Consider the following 18,115-nt stretch of genomic DNA (forward strand, 5'->3'; position numbering starts at 1 on the left):
ATTCTGTTCCAGCAAGGTCCAGCAAGGTGCTTAGAGGACGTTTGGAGAACTGAGAGGACCTGGAGGCCCCGGGACGTCTCTGTAATACCAGGATTAGCTGGTAAAGCTGGATCAGGCCGCAGTACAGAGGATTAGATGGATCTCTCTCAGAGGATCAGGACACGAGGCCACTTGGTCCTGACAAATCCTGCGACTTCCTCGTCCTAAACATCCTCAAACTTGGGGCTTCATTTACGAATGTATGGACATGGGGAGAACATGCCAACTCCACACAGAAAGGACCCTGGGGAATCGAACCCAGTCCCTTCTTGTGCTAATTTTAGAGCTACTAAAATGTGTGTGTGGTACACTGTCGACCTGACAGGCCTTTGGCCCAATAAATCAGAACCACCGCGGCCCTGACCAGGATAATTAGGTGGTGAAACAGACAATAAATGAATAAATGGAATTAATTAATGAATTAATACTTCAATTTTAGGTATTAGATGCAACACGATGACGTCATCAATCAACCGAAAATGAAGTCGCGTAAACAAGAGTCTCGTTTGAGTCAGAGGCGCAGATTCGGGGGTGGCCGAAGAGGGTAAATCGCCCCCCTAATGCGCCTCCTGCCCCCAAATTAATCTCATTTTTTTTTTTTTTTCTTACACGTATGCTGTACTTCAGTAAAAGTACTTTTTAACCCATTTAAATACGTTTAGTGGTTTTTAAACGTCGGAGCAAGACGAAACTGCGGCGGTAATTACTGATACTGACACTCGTCTAATTTATTAAAGCAATTAATATTAAAATATTTGAAGAAGAGCTGGTGAGTGAGAGTCGGATGAGAGACTGTTAGTGCAGATACATGATGAGCAGACTCACGCCGCAGATACAGTAAGCAAATCTCTTTATTTTACACTCATACACACGCAACTGCTTTTCCCACCCGTATTCCGACAGATCCCACCTCATGTGGTGCTCCTCAATAGCGGCACTTTTCAAACTTTTCGCTGCCAAGGACGCCAATGTGTTCAAAATACATAAATGAAGTATTAATTCAAATAAGAACATTCACTTACTGTACTAGTTTATTTTTTATTAAATGTAAACCATGTTAGTGAAAAAAAGATCAGACCAAAGATCAGACCTCAAAAAGGGGGAACATCAGATCCCCAAAAAGAACACCAAACCCCAATAAGGAGGGCATCAGATCCCCAAAATGGAGGGCATCAGACACCAATAAGGAGGGCATCAGACTTAAGAAAGGAGAAACATCAGACGCCCCAAAAAGGAGGAACATGACAGTGGGTAGTCAGGATTGATAAATGGAGTACGGGGGCAGGTACACTGTTGTAAGCAAAGTATAAATGGGTGCACAAAGTCTTTTATTATTAAAATAAACATAAAAATAGCAAATGTTCAACAAAACAATGAGAATTTATTTGAAAACGATGATCTTGATCAAGGCACTGTGGTCATGATCTGGATCTTTTGGTCCCCTGGTCAGAGAAACATGTCCTCAAAGTACTCGTCAAACTCGTCCTCTCTGCAAAACAGAAGCAGAGAGAACGCTGACATTCAGCATTTGTGTACAACAAAACGTACAAGATTAACGTGTCTACACGCGCGAGTTCTGCTCACCGAGATTTCTCCTCCAGAGCCGGAGCCGGGCCCTTCCAGTACTCAGACTCCGAGGGACCTCCAGCCTCCTCTTCACTCTCCGAATCTGCAATAAACAGAAGAATCTGTCATTTGTTGTTTTTCTTGATCATAAATAATAGTGTTCTGAGCATGATGCTTTCATCAGTGTAAGAAGCGTTTAGGGAAGAACTTCACTGGCCCTCTTGAAGCCCCGACCTCGACCCCCATTACCAGCTTTGGAATGAAGTGAAACGCCAGTTTAGATCTTATCACCTGACCTCACTAATGGTCGACTGGAACGTCTTCCCAAATGAGTAGCGTGTTCCAGCATCAGAAGAACCGACTGTGTGTTAATAGTCGTGGTTTGTCACAAACCGTCTCAATAGTGATGTTTCATACATAATGAACGGCGGTTTGTTTCCCAGATTCTTATCAGTGATCAGGAGCAGCTGAAACGAGGAGGAACGGAGGCACTGACCTTTCTCTGATCCAGGAGAATCCTCAGAACTGGATGAGGAACGTTCTGTTCAGAAAATAAATAAACTGGGTTACACAGTATCACTCCACAAATGATCCAAAATAATCATCCATTGTGCTTCAGTTACCCAGCATAATAACTAACAATATTGCCTGTGTGTGTGTGAGCATGTATTTGGTGGAGGTGTAAACACTTTCACTCAGATCGGTGATCGTGTGTGTGTGAGCATGTATTTGGTGGAGGTTTGAATAAAATCTGAATGTAGGTTTATTAAAGCATCAGTTTAATCTGCAGCAGGACGTTTTAAAGCTGGAGTTTGATGAAGAGTAAAAACAACAGCTCATGTAGCGACTGGTACTGGAATGTTATTTATATTTAGGAATGTACCGTGTACAGGGTTTTACCCCCCGAGCCACTTCACTCCGCGAGTCTGAGGCGCTAGAACGGCACCCCCGCCCCTCCTAACCATCACACGCGCACCACAAAGTCTAAACGATGGAGAGCACGTTCCACCCGCCGCTAACAGAAGTGCATGTGATCGCAGCTCGTACCTTTTCTCCTCTTCTTGTGTTTGCGCTTCTCTCTGTGCTTGGACTTGCGTTTGGACATTTTGGCGGCTCGTTCGTCTCTGTTCTCTTTGGAACGACGTTTCCTCGTAACTTTCACCTCCTTCCTCCTAAAGTGGAGATACACACATTAACATAGATACTTTAACATTAGGATAAAGGGTAAACCATGTGGCCAAAAGTATTCGGACACCTGACCGTGAGCATGTCGGACTAAATACGCTAACAAAGCATGATGGGAAATCTTACTTGTGATGGAAGTTCAGTTTAAAGGAACATTCTGGACAGAGACCTACAGAGGAGAGGAGGAAGTTAGAGCAGGGCCTTGTGTAACAGAATAAATACAAGATTAAATACATAAATAATTAATTAATTAATTAATTAATTAAAAGTAAATAATAAATACAAATAATAGTTTAATTAATTGATTAAATAATAAATAAATAGATAATAAATTAATAAATGTAATAATAAATTAATTAGATAATTAATAAATAAATTAATAAAAAAAAACAAATATATAATTATAAATATATAGATAATAATAACAAGTAAATAAATTAATAAAAGAAATAAACAATACATAAATAAAAAATGATTAATTAAATAAATGTTTAATAAAATTGTACATCAAAAATAAATAAACAAATAGATCATTATAAACAGTTAATACTAAATAACAAGTACATTAATTAATAAAATAATAAATTAATAAATAATAAGTTAAATCATTAAAGTAATGAATAAATAGTAAATAATCTTTTTTGTCAGTATGATAAGTACACTATATACTTTAAGACTTCTGTAATGAGATTAGCTTTAGCGTGGACGCGCCGGTTGCTGGGGGGTGGGTGTGTGTGGGGGGGGGTAGATTAGTAGCAGTGGGGTCGCAGCCTTACGTAGTTTCACCAGAGCGTTTCTCTTCTCGCCCTGCTCCACATAAGCGAAGTTCACCTCCCAGCTCTTCAGACCCTCCTTCATCTCACAGCGCTTATTACCACACACAAACTGACCTGCAACGATCAGAACACACACACACACACACACACACACACACACACACACACACACACACACACACACACACACACACAACACACCACACACACACACACCACACACACACCACACACACAGACATCAGTTATGTAGGGCTGGGACGGTGTGGAGACTGAAGCTCTCTCTCCATCTAGTGGTACAACTTCATATATACGCTGTGGCTCTGGGACTCTGCAAAGTCAGGGGCCACAAAGAGATCCGACACTCCACACACAGGGGCCAAACATCTGTCCTACATTCAAGTGTTATTCTGTGTGAGTTTATGCATACCGTCCAGATGAAGGGATAAAAACTAGACATAAATACTGACCTTTTCCAGATACCACTTCATTTTCAATACGCCACCGGAATCCAAACTACAGGAAAGAAAAATAGAAAAAAACCCATAAAACTTTCAGAATAAAATACTGAATCAAATACTGAATCATAAACATATACTGAATCAGATATGGACTCAGAGACAGATACTGAATCAAATACTGAATTAGAGACAGGTAGTGAATCAGATACTGAATCAGCAGCAGAAAAAGATACTGAATCAGAGCTACCAAATCAGACACAGATACTGAATCAGATACTGAATTAGACACTGAATCATAATCAGATACTGAATCAGATTTAGATACCCTGACTACTGTACCTTGTTTTCTTTATACTTGCTGAGGTCAGCGATGCAGTACTCTTTAAACAGTTTATCGTAGTAGGTTTTAGCGAGCTCCTTCTCCCTAACACAGAACAAAGAGTCGTATTTATTTACATATACGAGCTAATTACACTATTTAACTATAAATTGACGAGGTTTGAGAACAGCGATGAAACTGTACCACGTCATATCCTCCTCATCCTCATCTCTCCAAAGGAAGCGGTGATTCTCCTTCACCACGTCCAGATCGGTCCGGTCTTTTGTCCTGAACACCAAACACATGGTGAAAAACGTTAGGGTTCGGTAAGTGTGGGCACAGAAGTACATCAGACAGGAGACTCAGCAGAGCAGGATACTCACCTGGCTCTTCTAAAGTCCTCCCGCTTCCCTCCATAGTACAGAATATAATCATTCACAAACTTCTTATGTCTGTCAAACTGAAGAGAGAACGAGTCAAGGAGCACAAGGAGTCAAAGAGCGAGAGGAGTCAAGGAGGGAGAGGAGTCAAGGAGCACGAGGAGTCAAAGAGCGAGAGGAGTCAAGGAGCACGAGGAGTCAAAGAGCGAGAGGAGTCAGAGGGAGAGGAGTCAAGGAGCACGAGGAGTCAAAGAGTGAGAGTCAAAGAGAGGTACTGAATCAGATACTGAATCAGAGGCAGATACTAAATCAGAGGCAGATACTAAATCAGAGGCAGATACTGAATCAGGGTTTTTCATTTCATTAAAGGTTCCTGTGAGGCGTTCGTGACCGCTTGAGCTGAAAGGATACAGCGTTCATGGATATGAGATGGTGCCGCCTGTTCCTGGCCTCCTCTCTGTAGGAGACAGAACCATCGTCAGCTCACAGATACACGTCAGTACCGTACCTGCCCAGGTGAGTCTCCCGTACCTGTCCCATTCTTCATCAGCCACGTTTCTGTGAGCCACTTTGGTGTGTTTGCCTCGCTGGAACGGCTTCTGCAGCAGCTCGTCTTCACCACGCCTGTAAAAGAGGCCGGAACCAATCTCGTAACGGTCCTTTAATACCTCTAACGAACTGCACACGTCCATAAACTGTATTCGGTTATAATTGGATTAAATCGTCTGCTAAATTTTTGAATCTTTCAATAATGTTATGGACAGTAGATGGTGAACTCATTTCATTTCTTGCAATTATGCATTGAGGGTCATAGTAGCCTGCAGAAAATGACTGTGCAGATAAACAATTGCTTTAGAATTTACATCAATTTAGTTTTGAAAACGCCTCACCTCTTCCCATCATGCTGCGATGATTCTCCTCCACCGTCATCATCACTGAAATCTGAGTCATACCCGCCGCCCCCGTGCACCTACAGAACAACACAAGTTAAACATGTTACCTCACGCAACGCATTATAATTATTTTATATTAATTAAATCAGTCTGAAATGAATATTTCCAGTAGGGCTGTAACTGGAATCGTTTAAAAGTCGAAGTCATAGCTTTCATTGTGATTTATGCAGAAGCAGCACAGAGGGTCACAGAGGTGTGCAATAGTGGCGAGTTAAAATGCTTCGTCATGCTTACAGGGAACTGAGTGATACCTTTATCAGCACAAAGCAGGAAATCTGATTCATTACACACACACACACACACACACACACACACACACAGAATGACTGTGTAAGCTCAAGGGCAATCCATTCCCATCAACTCGAGACACTAATCAGATCCTGGGACCAGGCGTAAGTGGAAGACCAGTACTGTGGATTTCCATTAAATAAAATATATTAGCAGGCTACACACTAACAGCTAAATAATCATTCAAATTATTATTTCTAACATCTTAAAGTGAATACCTGTTTTATTACACTTTATTAAGCCGTAATTATACACCGTACCTTTCAGAATTAAATTGTTGAGTATTAAAGCTCTATGCATCAGCAGCGATACTAATCCACACGGTCATGCTCACAACAGCTGAGTCAGCTCTCTAAAAGCATGGTTAGAAATATTTCAAATAAAAGCTGGTCGGGTGGCACAGTTTCTCTATTCGAACCCGGATCTCTGTGGTGCTATCAGCCGGCCAGGCATCTATACAGACATGAGTGATGTCTGAGAGGAGGGGAGTCTTTGTTAATAATAAGGATTGACGGCCTGTCCAGGGTATTCCTGCGTTGTGCCCTGTGTTTCGGGTGGTACTGCTAAATCACCTAAATCACGTGCATGTGATAATACTACGGTTGCACCACGCAACTATTCTGATGTTAAAGCATTGTAACCCACCATGCCAAGAAAGTAATTAATCATTTTGTTTCTCATTATAGCTTTAAATACAGAGGTGGTGAGGGGTTGAATTCTTTATTCTATAGATTTAACATCGCAGGAAACATTTTCTGTACGTTTTCACATCAGAAAAAGAAAATAAAACAAGTAATAAATAACTGAAATGTGCATATTTGCCTAATGCACCTAATATTTGAATAAATGTTAAACAATAAATCTAGTGGGGTCTGTGGAGTTTCTTTCTGCACATGAAGGTGTGTTTGTCTTTTAAAAGTTGGAGAACCACTGATTAATACTGCCTGTTAATAAGCAGAAACAATAAACAACAATTAATACACTTATACACTGGAGTACATTTAAATCCACACTGGCTATTAAATCAGCTCCATTACAGCAGCTGCTGTCCCAAATAGCGTATTACTTTATACAAAAGTGCACTAGTTAGAGTGCAACAGCCATGACGTAATACCCCGGATAGTGCACATATATAGGGACTACAGAGCCGGTTGAGAATCAGCCCATTAGCTCAACGTAGCTTCCTATCGCAGAAACATACACTTGTAATACAAATTGTCCAAGTACATTACAATGCCTGCTTTTATATATGTTTAACCTTATTGTTTAACTAGTTATTATAACCACCTTAACAAGATCGAGACTCTGATCCATTCCTCACATCTGTGTTTACGCGCCAGCTCTAGAGGTTTATTCCATGCGCTCAGTGATGACGTAGGAAGACAATGATCGTACTAGAAATTTCGATCTACAAATCATACTCGAGAACAATTGATTGCCGGTGATGATTTGTAACTCGGCAAATTGCAGGTTCCTAGTCAAACGGCGTTCAAATTGCTGTTTCGTTCAGGCTGTTGCTAATTGTTTCAATGTCAGAAAAGTGTAAAATTCCCCAAATATGACCTTTAATTTCTCTATAAGCTAACAAGCTGCTATTTTCTTTTTTACTGCTGCGCCACACAAGCACCCAACAGTTTAATAAAAGGATAATTGAACAAAATTAAGGGTTTTAAATCACATTTGTTGGTGTCCTGACTGCAACTCCATTAAGATGTTATTACAGTAACTTAAATTTAGTGGAATTAAAGCAATTTTGAATAAAAGAGGAGATCAAAGTTCTCACATCGTGATGGAGAAGTTGTTGGAGCTGTTTGCTGAAAATGGCACAACCAGTTATTATGTTTGTGCTATGAGGTTTTAAACATAGTTGACACAGGTGATATTACATGTTTCTCAAATAAAATGCTTAAACTATTAAAATGTGTTTTGTGTTTTTTTACTTACTTTTTTACATTCATTATGAGGATCTGAGAGTTTCTGCAAATATAAAACAACAGAACAAATCTGCAGGGGGAAAATATGACATGTGAACAGCTAAATACATACAATTTTATCTATTTTATTTAATTATTTATTAAACGAGAACTGTTATTTTGGTTTAAAAACTATTTGTTCATCATGTTTTAGATGAGTTTGATATCAATTAATTCACTCATTCATCCACTGCAACAATTAGTGTCCTGAGTTCCCAAAGCATTAAAATTGAAATTGACTTGAACATGCCTTCGTCCCAACTTTTTTGGAGTGTGCATTCTAAACTACATTGATCAGTGAAACATTGGAAATCTTTTCTTTCTACTTTCATTAGTTAAATAAGAATTCAAGAGAATTAACACATCACAGATTCTTCTTTATACTGCTTTTTACACAATGTCCCAACAGTTCTGCAAATGTGGTTTGTATATTTACCCTTTTTTTTAAATAAGAAACATCTTCCAGACTACAAACAATGCACTCTGGGCTGGAGTTTTTCCCATGTGAATTAAAAATCAGAAACAGCCATCACATCACGTGTCCTGTTTTCAGTACCAAATAAACCCGTTCAGGGAGGAGAGGGAAGACTGGATGATTCCTTGTAAGACCATAACTGGTCTGTTATCCAGTGAAATGCCTTCCCATGAATGAGCTGCACAGAGCGTCAGAGGGTTAAACCCTAAAACAAAAACTGGACTGTTCTCACATCTCGGTGAAAAGATTTTCCCACTGAATAAGACAAAGACTGGATCGTACAGTCCCGCAAACTGCCAAATATTAAATGTGTGTAGCTGAGAACGAACTATTTATAAAATACCATTCGAATGTTCCTTTGTTGTGTGTGATGCTATTTTGTGATGTGGTGCTATGTTTAATCCTCTATAATTATAATAGCTAACAGGCTACACAGTACAATCTTTATTTATAAGGAACATTCCAAATTGTTCCAGTACTGTTTGTTCTATATTTAAAAAACAGGGTGGATATGCATTCAAATAAGCTATCAGTGTGTGTGTGCTTACAGCCCCATAATCCTTACCCCCCCCCCCCCCACACACACACACACACACATACATACACTCCTCCACCCCCACCACCCCAAAAATAGTAATTATAGGTAAATAATTTAAAACAGTTTATATTTATATAGGGCGTCAAATAGATGGTCTGGTCCTTCTGAGCCTTTATTACATGCTGACTATTAACGCCTTATAATTATTAGATAATAATATTAATAATAATATTAATACCAATAATAACAACAACAATAATAGTAATAATAATGAGAAATAATAATAGTAAAAATAAAAATGATAATAATAAATACAACCCACCGCAACCTTGACTCAGATAAAGTGGTGGTAAAATGAATGAAAAATTAAAAATAATAATAATAATAATAATAATAAAGAAATTTAATAATAACTACGTAATAATAATAAGATCAAAAACAAGGAGAATGATCGTGATGAAATCATAACAATTTTAATATAAAATAATATAATAATAACAACATCAGTAACAATTATAATTCTAATAGTAATAAAATTATAATTATAATGATAATAATAATAAAGTGTATAATAAAAGCACTAGTCTGTTTTAGGCGATGCTTTCTGTGGGACGTGAGAACAAAAGCACGTCTAAACAATGAGATTTAAACCCCTAGAGGAGCCTCTTTTTCTTGGCATGGGGGCACAGGTGCGTTTTGCCCGGTCTCATAAATATTCTAATGCCCCCTCTGATACCCGTTATGATCTGTGCGCAGGCGCAGTAATGAGGAGAAAGATTAAAAACAGGAGCGCGCAGGAGGAGCGCGCACACGCACACACACTCCTCACAAAGCTCAGGTCTTCTCTTCTCATTATTAATGTTAATATTAATATTAATAATATATTGTTTTGTTGTAGATGAACACATGTGTTTTACTTCTTACTGACTATTTATGTAGATAAGTTGATTTTATTTGGGATTTCTCATCATCATCCTCCGTTCCTGCGTTTCGGTCCATCGTTCCTCTCCTGCTGCTGCTGTGCCTCCATCCTCCAGCTGTTTATTCGGACCTGGACGTGAGGATTTGGAACCCAGAGCCAGGATGATCCTCGGCAGCCTGAGGATGTTGAGTGTGACGCTGTTTTGCGCCGCTGCTGTGCTGCTGTGTGCGGACTGTAGGAGGGGGAAACAGGGTCGCTGTCCCCCCGGATGCACATGTACCAAAGACAATGCTCTGTGTGAGAACATCAGGAGTGTTCCTCACAGCTTCCCATCAGACGTCGTTTCACTGTGAGTTTCAGAGTTCTGGAGTTCTCATTAGGAGCAAAAGAGCACTGTTCTTAAATCCTTATACTGGTTTCCAGTATGTTACTGGTCTACAAATCTTCTAATGGTCACGGTGGGTTCAACATCCAAGACAGGTCGCCAGTCCATCACAGGGCACACACACACACACACACACACACACACACACACACACCTAAGGGCAATTTTGTACCTCCAGTTAACCTGACTTGCACGTCTTTGGACTGTGAGAGGAAACCCACACAGACACAGGGAGAACATGCCAACTTTACACAGAAAGGACCTGGAATAGTTTTCACTGTGTACGTGTGGGTTTCCTCAGGGTGCTCCGGTTTCCTCCCACACTCCAAAGACATGCAGTCGGTGTGTGTGTGTGTGTGTGTGTGTGTGTTTTCACCAATGAATAAGAGCCACCGTGACCCAGACCAGGATACAGCGATGGCAAAACAGACACTAAATGAATTAATGAATAAATATTCTGATCTGTTATTGTATATCCCTTTCTTTGTTATGTTTATTATTAATTTATTTAATTCTGATGGACTTCTAATATTTGTGTTGTATGACATCACTACGCCGTGCACTAATCCCTTCGTTTCATTCCAACAGCTCATTTGTGAAGTCTGGATTCACTGAAATATCAGCCGGAAGTTTCATACACACGCCGTCTCTGCAGCTTCTGTAAGTTTAAACCTGAACATCTTTAACCTTCACTTCTCCACTACACAAATATTTCATGTGGTGTAAAATCCTGCAGTAGTGTTCCTGTCCCGTGCATGTGATTTGGGACACAGCCAGTGCTTCACTGTCTGCATGCTGGTGATCAGTACTGGTCAGATTTGCTGTGTTGGGTGTGATGCTGTGATGCAGATTTTGGAAGCCTGTTAGGGTCCGTGTCTAATTTGCTGAAGCGTTTTAGCACGGTTGCCAGATTGGACAAGAAAGGTTCAGTATAAACGATCCTCACACAGTGACTGAGGTAAACAAGTACCAGGAGTTCTCTACATACCAACCAGTTCTGTTCCGTTCTGAGAAATATAGTTAATAGACCTCTCATATCAGGCTGGTTTCATTTCCGCTAGATTAGGCTACGCTAACAAAACAGTCGTTCTCTTTGTCGAGCTGACGACCCTCCTCACCCCCCGACCCTCGCCTCGTACGGAAAGCGTACGTACTTGTAATGCTTGTAATTAGGTTATTATATTTTGATTTTATTTTCTTTCGAGACTTCATTCGAGGACAGTTAGTAGTAGTAATCAGAAGGTCGCTGCCAGGATGCCACTGTTGGGCCCTTGAGCAAGGCCCTTAATCTTCAATTTCTCAGACAGTATATGGTCACAGTGCTGTAAGTAACTTTGGATAAAAGCGTTTGCTAAATGCAGAAAATGTAAATGAGACTATACGCACCCCCGTGTTTCTAAATTGATTAGACGTCAAATTAAAGGGAAACAATTGGGAATCTCACCTTGAAAAAGTGGAACAGTTGGCGCACATGGACTGGCTTCGAGTGGCGAGGCGAAACCAGTGCCGATCCAGAGCAGTTATTCACATTTACATTTACTTTTAATCAAACCGAATTACAGTACTGTGAGAGTATACTGTCTAAGCAATTAAGGGTTAAGGGCCTTGCTTAGGGGCCCAACAATTTGCAACCTGGCAGTGGTGGGGCTTGAACCAGCGACCTTCTGATTACTAGTCCAGTCCCTTAGCCACTAGGCTACAGCTGCCCTATAATAATAACAGTATTGTATTATAACTAATAACAGTTGCAGATATTTCAGACCCGTGCAGACTCGTGCATTTAAAGACAAAATCACGTCGTTGCCACTTTTATTGTTTACGAAGGTTCGTAGTCAGTTTAAATGCCAGCCTGTCTGAGGGAAAACCAGAACCATGTGCACCAGGGGGCCCGTGTGCATTTTTACGACTCTGGAGTTATTTCCTCAGGCAGGACTTGCACAACAATGACACAAACAAAAGTTATTTACCAGCTTTAATTTAGTGACTGGTACACATTATTCACATTATTCAGTCGAGGGGGCGTCGGTCCCACCCCTGTTCTGTTTACCAAATAATAAACACACACACACACACACACACACACACACACACTGGTGTATTTCTCCAGTCTATTGGAGTTCCCTGGAGGAGTAGAAGTGCAGGTTCTGGCATCCCTGCGCTGGTTCTGGTTCATTAGTGATGCGCTGCAGATGCTCGGCCCGTCTGGCTCGTCTTCTCTGTGTTTATGGTCTCTCGTGAGCCGATTCTCTGTCGTTTTAAGCTGTTTTAATTAAAGCGGTGTGTTTAGCATATAAAAGAGGATCATTAATTAGATTCGTTAGAGAAAACGTGATTAGTGGAGCGCAGCGCTGCATAATTACAGGAACCCGGTTCACACCCGGCGTTTGGGGCCAGTAAGTAAATTAGCTGCCCTTAATTAATTCATACATGAGTGACTGGTGGGGCGGCACGGTGGGTAGCACTGTCACAGAAGGGTCCCCCCAGCCAGTCGGCTAGGGTCCTTTTTGTATGGAGTTTTGCATGTTCTCTCAGTGTCCACATGAGGCTACAGCTCCACCTCCCACAATTTCAAAGACATGCAGTCACATTACTCAAAGTGTGTGTGTGTCTGTGTGTCTGTGGGCAGTCGAAGCTCTTGGGTTAGTAATTAGAAGGTCACTGGTTCAAGCCTCCAGTTTTCCCACTGTTGGGCCCCTGAGCAAGGCCCTTAACTCTTAATTGCTCAAATTGTATTCACGTGTGTGTGTGTACCCTGTGATAAACTGGCAACCGGCCCGTGGTGTTTTCCTCCTTTCGCCCAGTGAATCTGACCCACCACGACCCTGACCAGGATAAAGCGGTGGTTAAACATGAGAATGATGTAAATGCATGGGCGAATGTAAACAAACAAGCTGCTCCGACAGTTATCTAGTTAACTATATCATTAACGAGACGTGTTTACATGAGCATTTAGCAGACGCTTTTATCCAAAGTGACTTAAAATTACGACTGAATACTATTCAAGCAATTGAGGAATAAGGGCCTTGCTCAGGGGCCCAACTTGGCAGTAGTGGGGCTTGAACCGGCAACCTTCTGGTTACTAGTCCAGTAACTTAACTTCTGAACTACCGCTGCCCTACATAATAATGAGGGTGTGTGTGTGGGGGGGGGGGGTCTAATTCATGAATGTGTATGAATGTGTGCTATCAGCCATCTGGGCATCTACACAGACACAATGGCTAGATCTGAGAGGGAGGGGAGGGAAAGTGATGGCCCCGCGTCCTGCCCACTGTGATCTGGGACCCTGACCAGGATGAAAGGGTCGAGTTTGTGATACTGACGCTGGTTTTGTTTGCAGCTTGTTCACAGCCAACACGTTGGAGTCTGTGGATGAAGATGCGTTCCAGGGTCTTCCTCACCTGGAGTACCTGTGAGTCGCCTCCACCTGTCTCACCTCACATCAACCCACACTATAGAATCACGGCTCTGTAATAAACGCCTCCTCGCTGCTCCATTACAGGTTTATCGAAAACAACAGGATCGAGTCCATGTCCCCGTCTGCCTTCAGAGGACTGAAATCTCTCCTGCACCTGTGAGTGAAGCCACGTCGTCTGTGTTTGAACATTCAGACGGAATTTGTGCTCATCATGGTGTCTCTCTCTCTCTCTCTCTCTCTGTCTCGATTTATCAGGAGCCTCGCTTATAACAACCTGGAGACGTTACCCAAAGATCTATTCAAGGGGTTGGACGCCTTATCAAAAATGTAGGTGGTTCTGAATGTGAACAGACTCAAATGCAGTTTCCAGAAAAGTTGGGACGGTTAGTGACGGCAGTAAATAGAAGAATCTGTGACGTGTTTCATGTACGTGTGATGACAGGGATCTGCGAGGAAACGCGCTGGTCTGTGACTGTAAGCTGAAATGGCTGGTTGAATGGATGCACAGCACCAACGCCACCGTGGATCAGATTCACTGCAGCGGGCCCCCAATTCACCAAGGGAGGAAGATTAACGACCTGGTGCCTCAGTCCTTCGACTGTATAACTGCAGGTATCGGCATGCGCCGCTATCACCGCGTGACACCTCTTTCATTTAAGCGATAATCACAAAAAAACTTCATCATTTAGCAAAACATCATTTAGCTTGTCCAGGACAAAAGGTGGTCGGTGGGTCGTTCCTCGTTACCTGCGAGATTAAAAAATCGAACCCAGTTTGCTGGATGCCAAACCAAAGCGAAACAACACTAATAACAAAATACAAAACAGCCACAGGATGAGAACCGATTGTTGCATATGCGCCAGCTGCTCAGTCCACCACTGTGTGACAACCCATGTTCATGAGAAAAGCATGAAGACAGGGACAAGGGCAGAGAGAGAGTGGAACATTTACTGCACCATCTGAACCCCCGTATGTCCAGGGTAGATTCCTATTTGAGGTTGGCAAACTGGGGTTCCTAATTGTGGCACCTTTTGGCCTCATTTTTTGCCATCACAGGCGAGTCTAAAGGTGCCGCAACACTAACTGAGTTCTTCAGAAATAAAAAGATAAAGAATGCCGACATGCTCCCCGGCGGAAAAGTAGACCAGACAAGCCCGACATCGAGATATAATCAGGGGGAATGGGATACGACTAGACTGTGGGAAAAGGGGAAAATGCTTAAATTGGTAAGATGTCGGCTGGAGTTTGCTTATGTCGCATATGTACGTAATTCCGCCTGTAAAACGACGGTTTATCGCTCGATTTCATCACTTTTGCAGTAAATAATTAACTAAATATGAAATCTGAACCTTTTACAGGGATCTTAAAATTAAAGCCCCTTTCTAAACAAATGTTTTTTGCACTATTTTGGTTTATTTCTGTTTTATTTTTTGCTGTTAAAATGTCTCTGTTGCAGAGTTGGTTTCCAGAAGGACCCTGAAGTTCGAGTCTATTTCGGTGGAGTCCTTCACCGTGGGCGTGGATCAGTACGCCGTGTTTGCACAACCTTTCACCGGGACGTGCAGCTTCATGGAGTGGGACCACGTCAACATGGAGTTCAGACCTTACGACACTATCGAGAGTGAGATCTGGCTGTGTTTCAATATGTTTACATACATTTTGGATATTTTTCTAATTTTCCTCCATATCTAGTCATACCCTCAGACACGTGTGCAGCACCGACCGCTTCTTTTCACATGGAGATCCGTATAGTGCACTAAGAGACACGCACTGATCTCCATTATCCCCCGTCTCTGTGCAGCACTATTTATCAGCCAGCAGAGGGCGTAACTGCAGCACTTATGAGGAATCCCTACAGCGTTTTTACACTCTTACACACTTTTCTCAAACGATGGTCCATTAGGGATTCCATACAATACAACAGTCGTCTTTCATATATAATATTTATATTATATTTATTATATTTTCATTTTCATTAACCGTTCTGGTCTGGTTCCTCTGGGAAACACTAGCCTAGGCAGGAACACCCTGGACAGGCCGATAGCACCACTGAGTTTTAAATCCTTTATAAATAAATAAAAGTAAAACTTTATTCTCCTTCTGTTGTTTTCTCTGTAGGCACGTCCACTGTGGTCTGCAAACCCATGATAATCGAAAAGCAGATCTTCATCATCGTGGCGCAGCTTTTCGGGGGCTCTCACATCTACAAGCGGGACACGTCGGCCCAGAAGTTCATCAAGATCCAGGACATCGACATCCTGAGGATCCGCAAGCCCAACGACGTGGAGACCTTCCGCATCGACGGCGAGCGCTACTTCGCCATTGCCGACAGCTCGAAGGCGGGCTCCACCACCGTGTACAGGTGGAACGGCAACGGCTTCTACTCGCACCAGTCGCTGCACCCGTGGCACCGCGACACGGACGTGGAGTACCTGGAGATCGGCGGCAAGCCCCACCTGATCCTGTCCAGCAGCTCGCAGAGGCCGGTCGTCTACCAGTGGAGCCGAAACCAGAGACGCTTCGAGCGCCGCACCGACATCCCCGAGACGGAGGACGTCTACGCCGTCAAGCACTTCCGGGTCAAAGGCGAGCTGTTCGTCTGCCTGACGCGCTTCATCGGCGACTCCAAGGTGATGCGCTGGGACGGAGCCATGTTCACCGAGGTGCAGAGCATGGCGTCGCGCGGATCCATGATCTTCCAGCCCATCGACCTCGGAGGCTGGCAGTACGCCATCCTGGGCAGCGACTACTCGCTCACGCAGGTCTACCGCTGGGATTCCAGGAGCGGGCGCTTCGTGCACTTCCAAGAGCTGAACGTCCAGGCGCCGAGGGCCTTCGCCTTGGTCTCCGTCGACAACCGGGAGCTCCTGCTGGCCTCCAGCTTTAAGGGAAGGACGCAGATCTACGAGCACCTGATCATCGACATGAGCTCCTGAAGCAGCCCGCCGCGGCGTGAGTCGAAAGTAACCGGACGCTGCGATAGATAGAGATGAGTCGGCAGTCGGAACACACAAGCCTTATCCAGTTCGCTGATGATGATTCCAGATGAGCGCAGCTGTAGAAACGTCCTTTGTGTCCTTTTGTCCGTTGTCCCCACCTATTGTGCACTTTTTAACCCCCCCGCTAAACAAAAGCCATCGATCATGTGTTTTCTTACTGCGTACAGACAGTAGTGGAACGTTCACCACAGTAAAGAAGCAAAACTGCAGGTCAAACAGGTCGCCAAGAAGAATGTGCAGATTTTTTACTTTTAAACAGTTAACTTTTATACAAGAGGTTGTTAGTCTAAAGATTTTCATCAATGTTGTGAATAGATTTTATATTTTATGTTGTAATTTAATCGAATATTTTAGGATTAATAATAATGTAATAGACTTGGATCTAATTTTGATCTATTAGTCGTTTGTAGTCGCGTCATTTCGGTGTTTAGAACCAATAAACGTCCCAAATAAAAACGACCAGCGTGTGAGAAATATCGTCTCATGTATTCATAATAAATTGTTAAACTACACAGCCAAAAGTATTTGGACGCCTGACCATGAGCTTGTCGGATCTTTTCATCTAGAACAACAGCCGGTCCTCTGAGAAGCTTCTCACAAGACTTTGAAGTGTGTCTGTGTGTGGGAATTTGTGCTCATTTGTATTTGTATAGCTGGGTGCTGATCGATCAGTCGATGTTCCGGTTCATCTCAGAGTCGACTCTTAATGCTATGCTACACTGCTTTAAATGACTCACTTAAAAAAGTCGACTCTTAATGTCACGCTGTATTGTTTGAAATGACTCACTAGAAAGAGGTTGATTTGACTCACATAAAAGAGTCGACTCTTTTAATGTCGTGCTACACAGCTTAAAACGACTCACAGAAAAGGGTCGACTCTTTTAATGCCACGCTACACTGCTTGAAATGACTTATTTGAAAAAGTCGACTCTTACTGTCACGCTACATTGTTTGAAATGACTAACTAGAAGGAGTCGACTCTTTTAATGCCATGCTACACAGCTTGATATGACTCGCAGAAAAGAGTCGACTCTTTTAATGCCACGCTACACAGCTTGAAGTAACTCACTAGAAAGAGTCAAGTCTTGTAATGTCACGCAACACCGTTTAAAATGACTCATTAAAAAGAGTCGACTCTTTTAATGCCACGCTACACCGCTTGAAATGACTCACAGAAAGAGTCGACTCTTTTAATGCCACGCTACACAGCCTAAAATTACTCACAGAAAAGAGTCGACTCTTTTAATGTCACGCTACACAGCTTAAATTGACTCACTAAAAAGAGTCGAGGTAACGGTGTCGTGTGTGGATTGGGACGCGGCCCGGATCTCAGTTTCGCCCCCCGGCGGCTGATACCGGTACTGCTAATACCGGGGTACACAAGGTGAATAACGAGCGGAACGTGTCCGGTGGGACCGGAGTGACTCGGCACTTGGAGCGG

General features: G+C 42.5%; 2 protein-coding genes and 1 long non-coding RNA gene across 3 annotated transcripts; 2 read left to right on the forward strand and 1 right to left on the reverse strand.

The window, feature by feature from the left end:
• The first annotated feature begins 717 nt into the window (after positions 1–717).
• LOC134321102 (uncharacterized) lies at positions 718–6,830 on the forward strand. The gene is made up of 3 exons (XR_010013789.1): positions 718–876; positions 4,813–4,997; positions 5,096–6,830. It is a non-coding gene; the product is annotated as an uncharacterized LOC134321102 (long non-coding RNA).
• fra10ac1 (FRA10A associated CGG repeat 1) lies at positions 873–7,340 on the reverse strand. The gene is made up of 14 exons (XM_063002626.1): positions 7,255–7,340; positions 5,617–5,696; positions 5,258–5,350; positions 5,138–5,183; positions 4,730–4,806; positions 4,551–4,634; positions 4,367–4,451; positions 4,037–4,082; positions 3,567–3,680; positions 2,917–2,959; positions 2,653–2,777; positions 2,102–2,146; positions 1,624–1,708; positions 873–1,528 (listed from the first exon to the last, which is right to left on the reverse strand). The coding sequence occupies exons 1-14, from the start codon at positions 7,279–7,281 to the stop codon at positions 1,486–1,488; spliced, it is 993 nt and encodes a 330-aa protein (XP_062858696.1). The 5' UTR covers positions 7,282–7,340; the 3' UTR covers positions 873–1,485.
• Positions 7,341–9,925: 2,585 nt separating this feature from the next.
• lgi1b (leucine-rich, glioma inactivated 1b) lies at positions 9,926–17,123 on the forward strand. Its single transcript, XM_063003457.1, has 8 exons — positions 9,926–10,224; positions 10,849–10,920; positions 13,598–13,669; positions 13,760–13,831; positions 13,931–14,002; positions 14,118–14,287; positions 15,132–15,296; positions 15,794–17,123. The coding sequence occupies exons 1-8, from the start codon at positions 10,037–10,039 to the stop codon at positions 16,609–16,611; spliced, it is 1,629 nt and encodes a 542-aa protein (XP_062859527.1). The 5' UTR covers positions 9,926–10,036; the 3' UTR covers positions 16,612–17,123.
• Positions 17,124–18,115: the final 992 nt, after the last annotated feature.

The sequence above is a fragment of the Trichomycterus rosablanca genome, chromosome 10, assembly GCF_030014385.1.
Source record: "Trichomycterus rosablanca isolate fTriRos1 chromosome 10, fTriRos1.hap1, whole genome shotgun sequence".
Classification (NCBI taxonomy): Eukaryota; Metazoa; Chordata; class Actinopteri; order Siluriformes; family Trichomycteridae; genus Trichomycterus; species Trichomycterus rosablanca.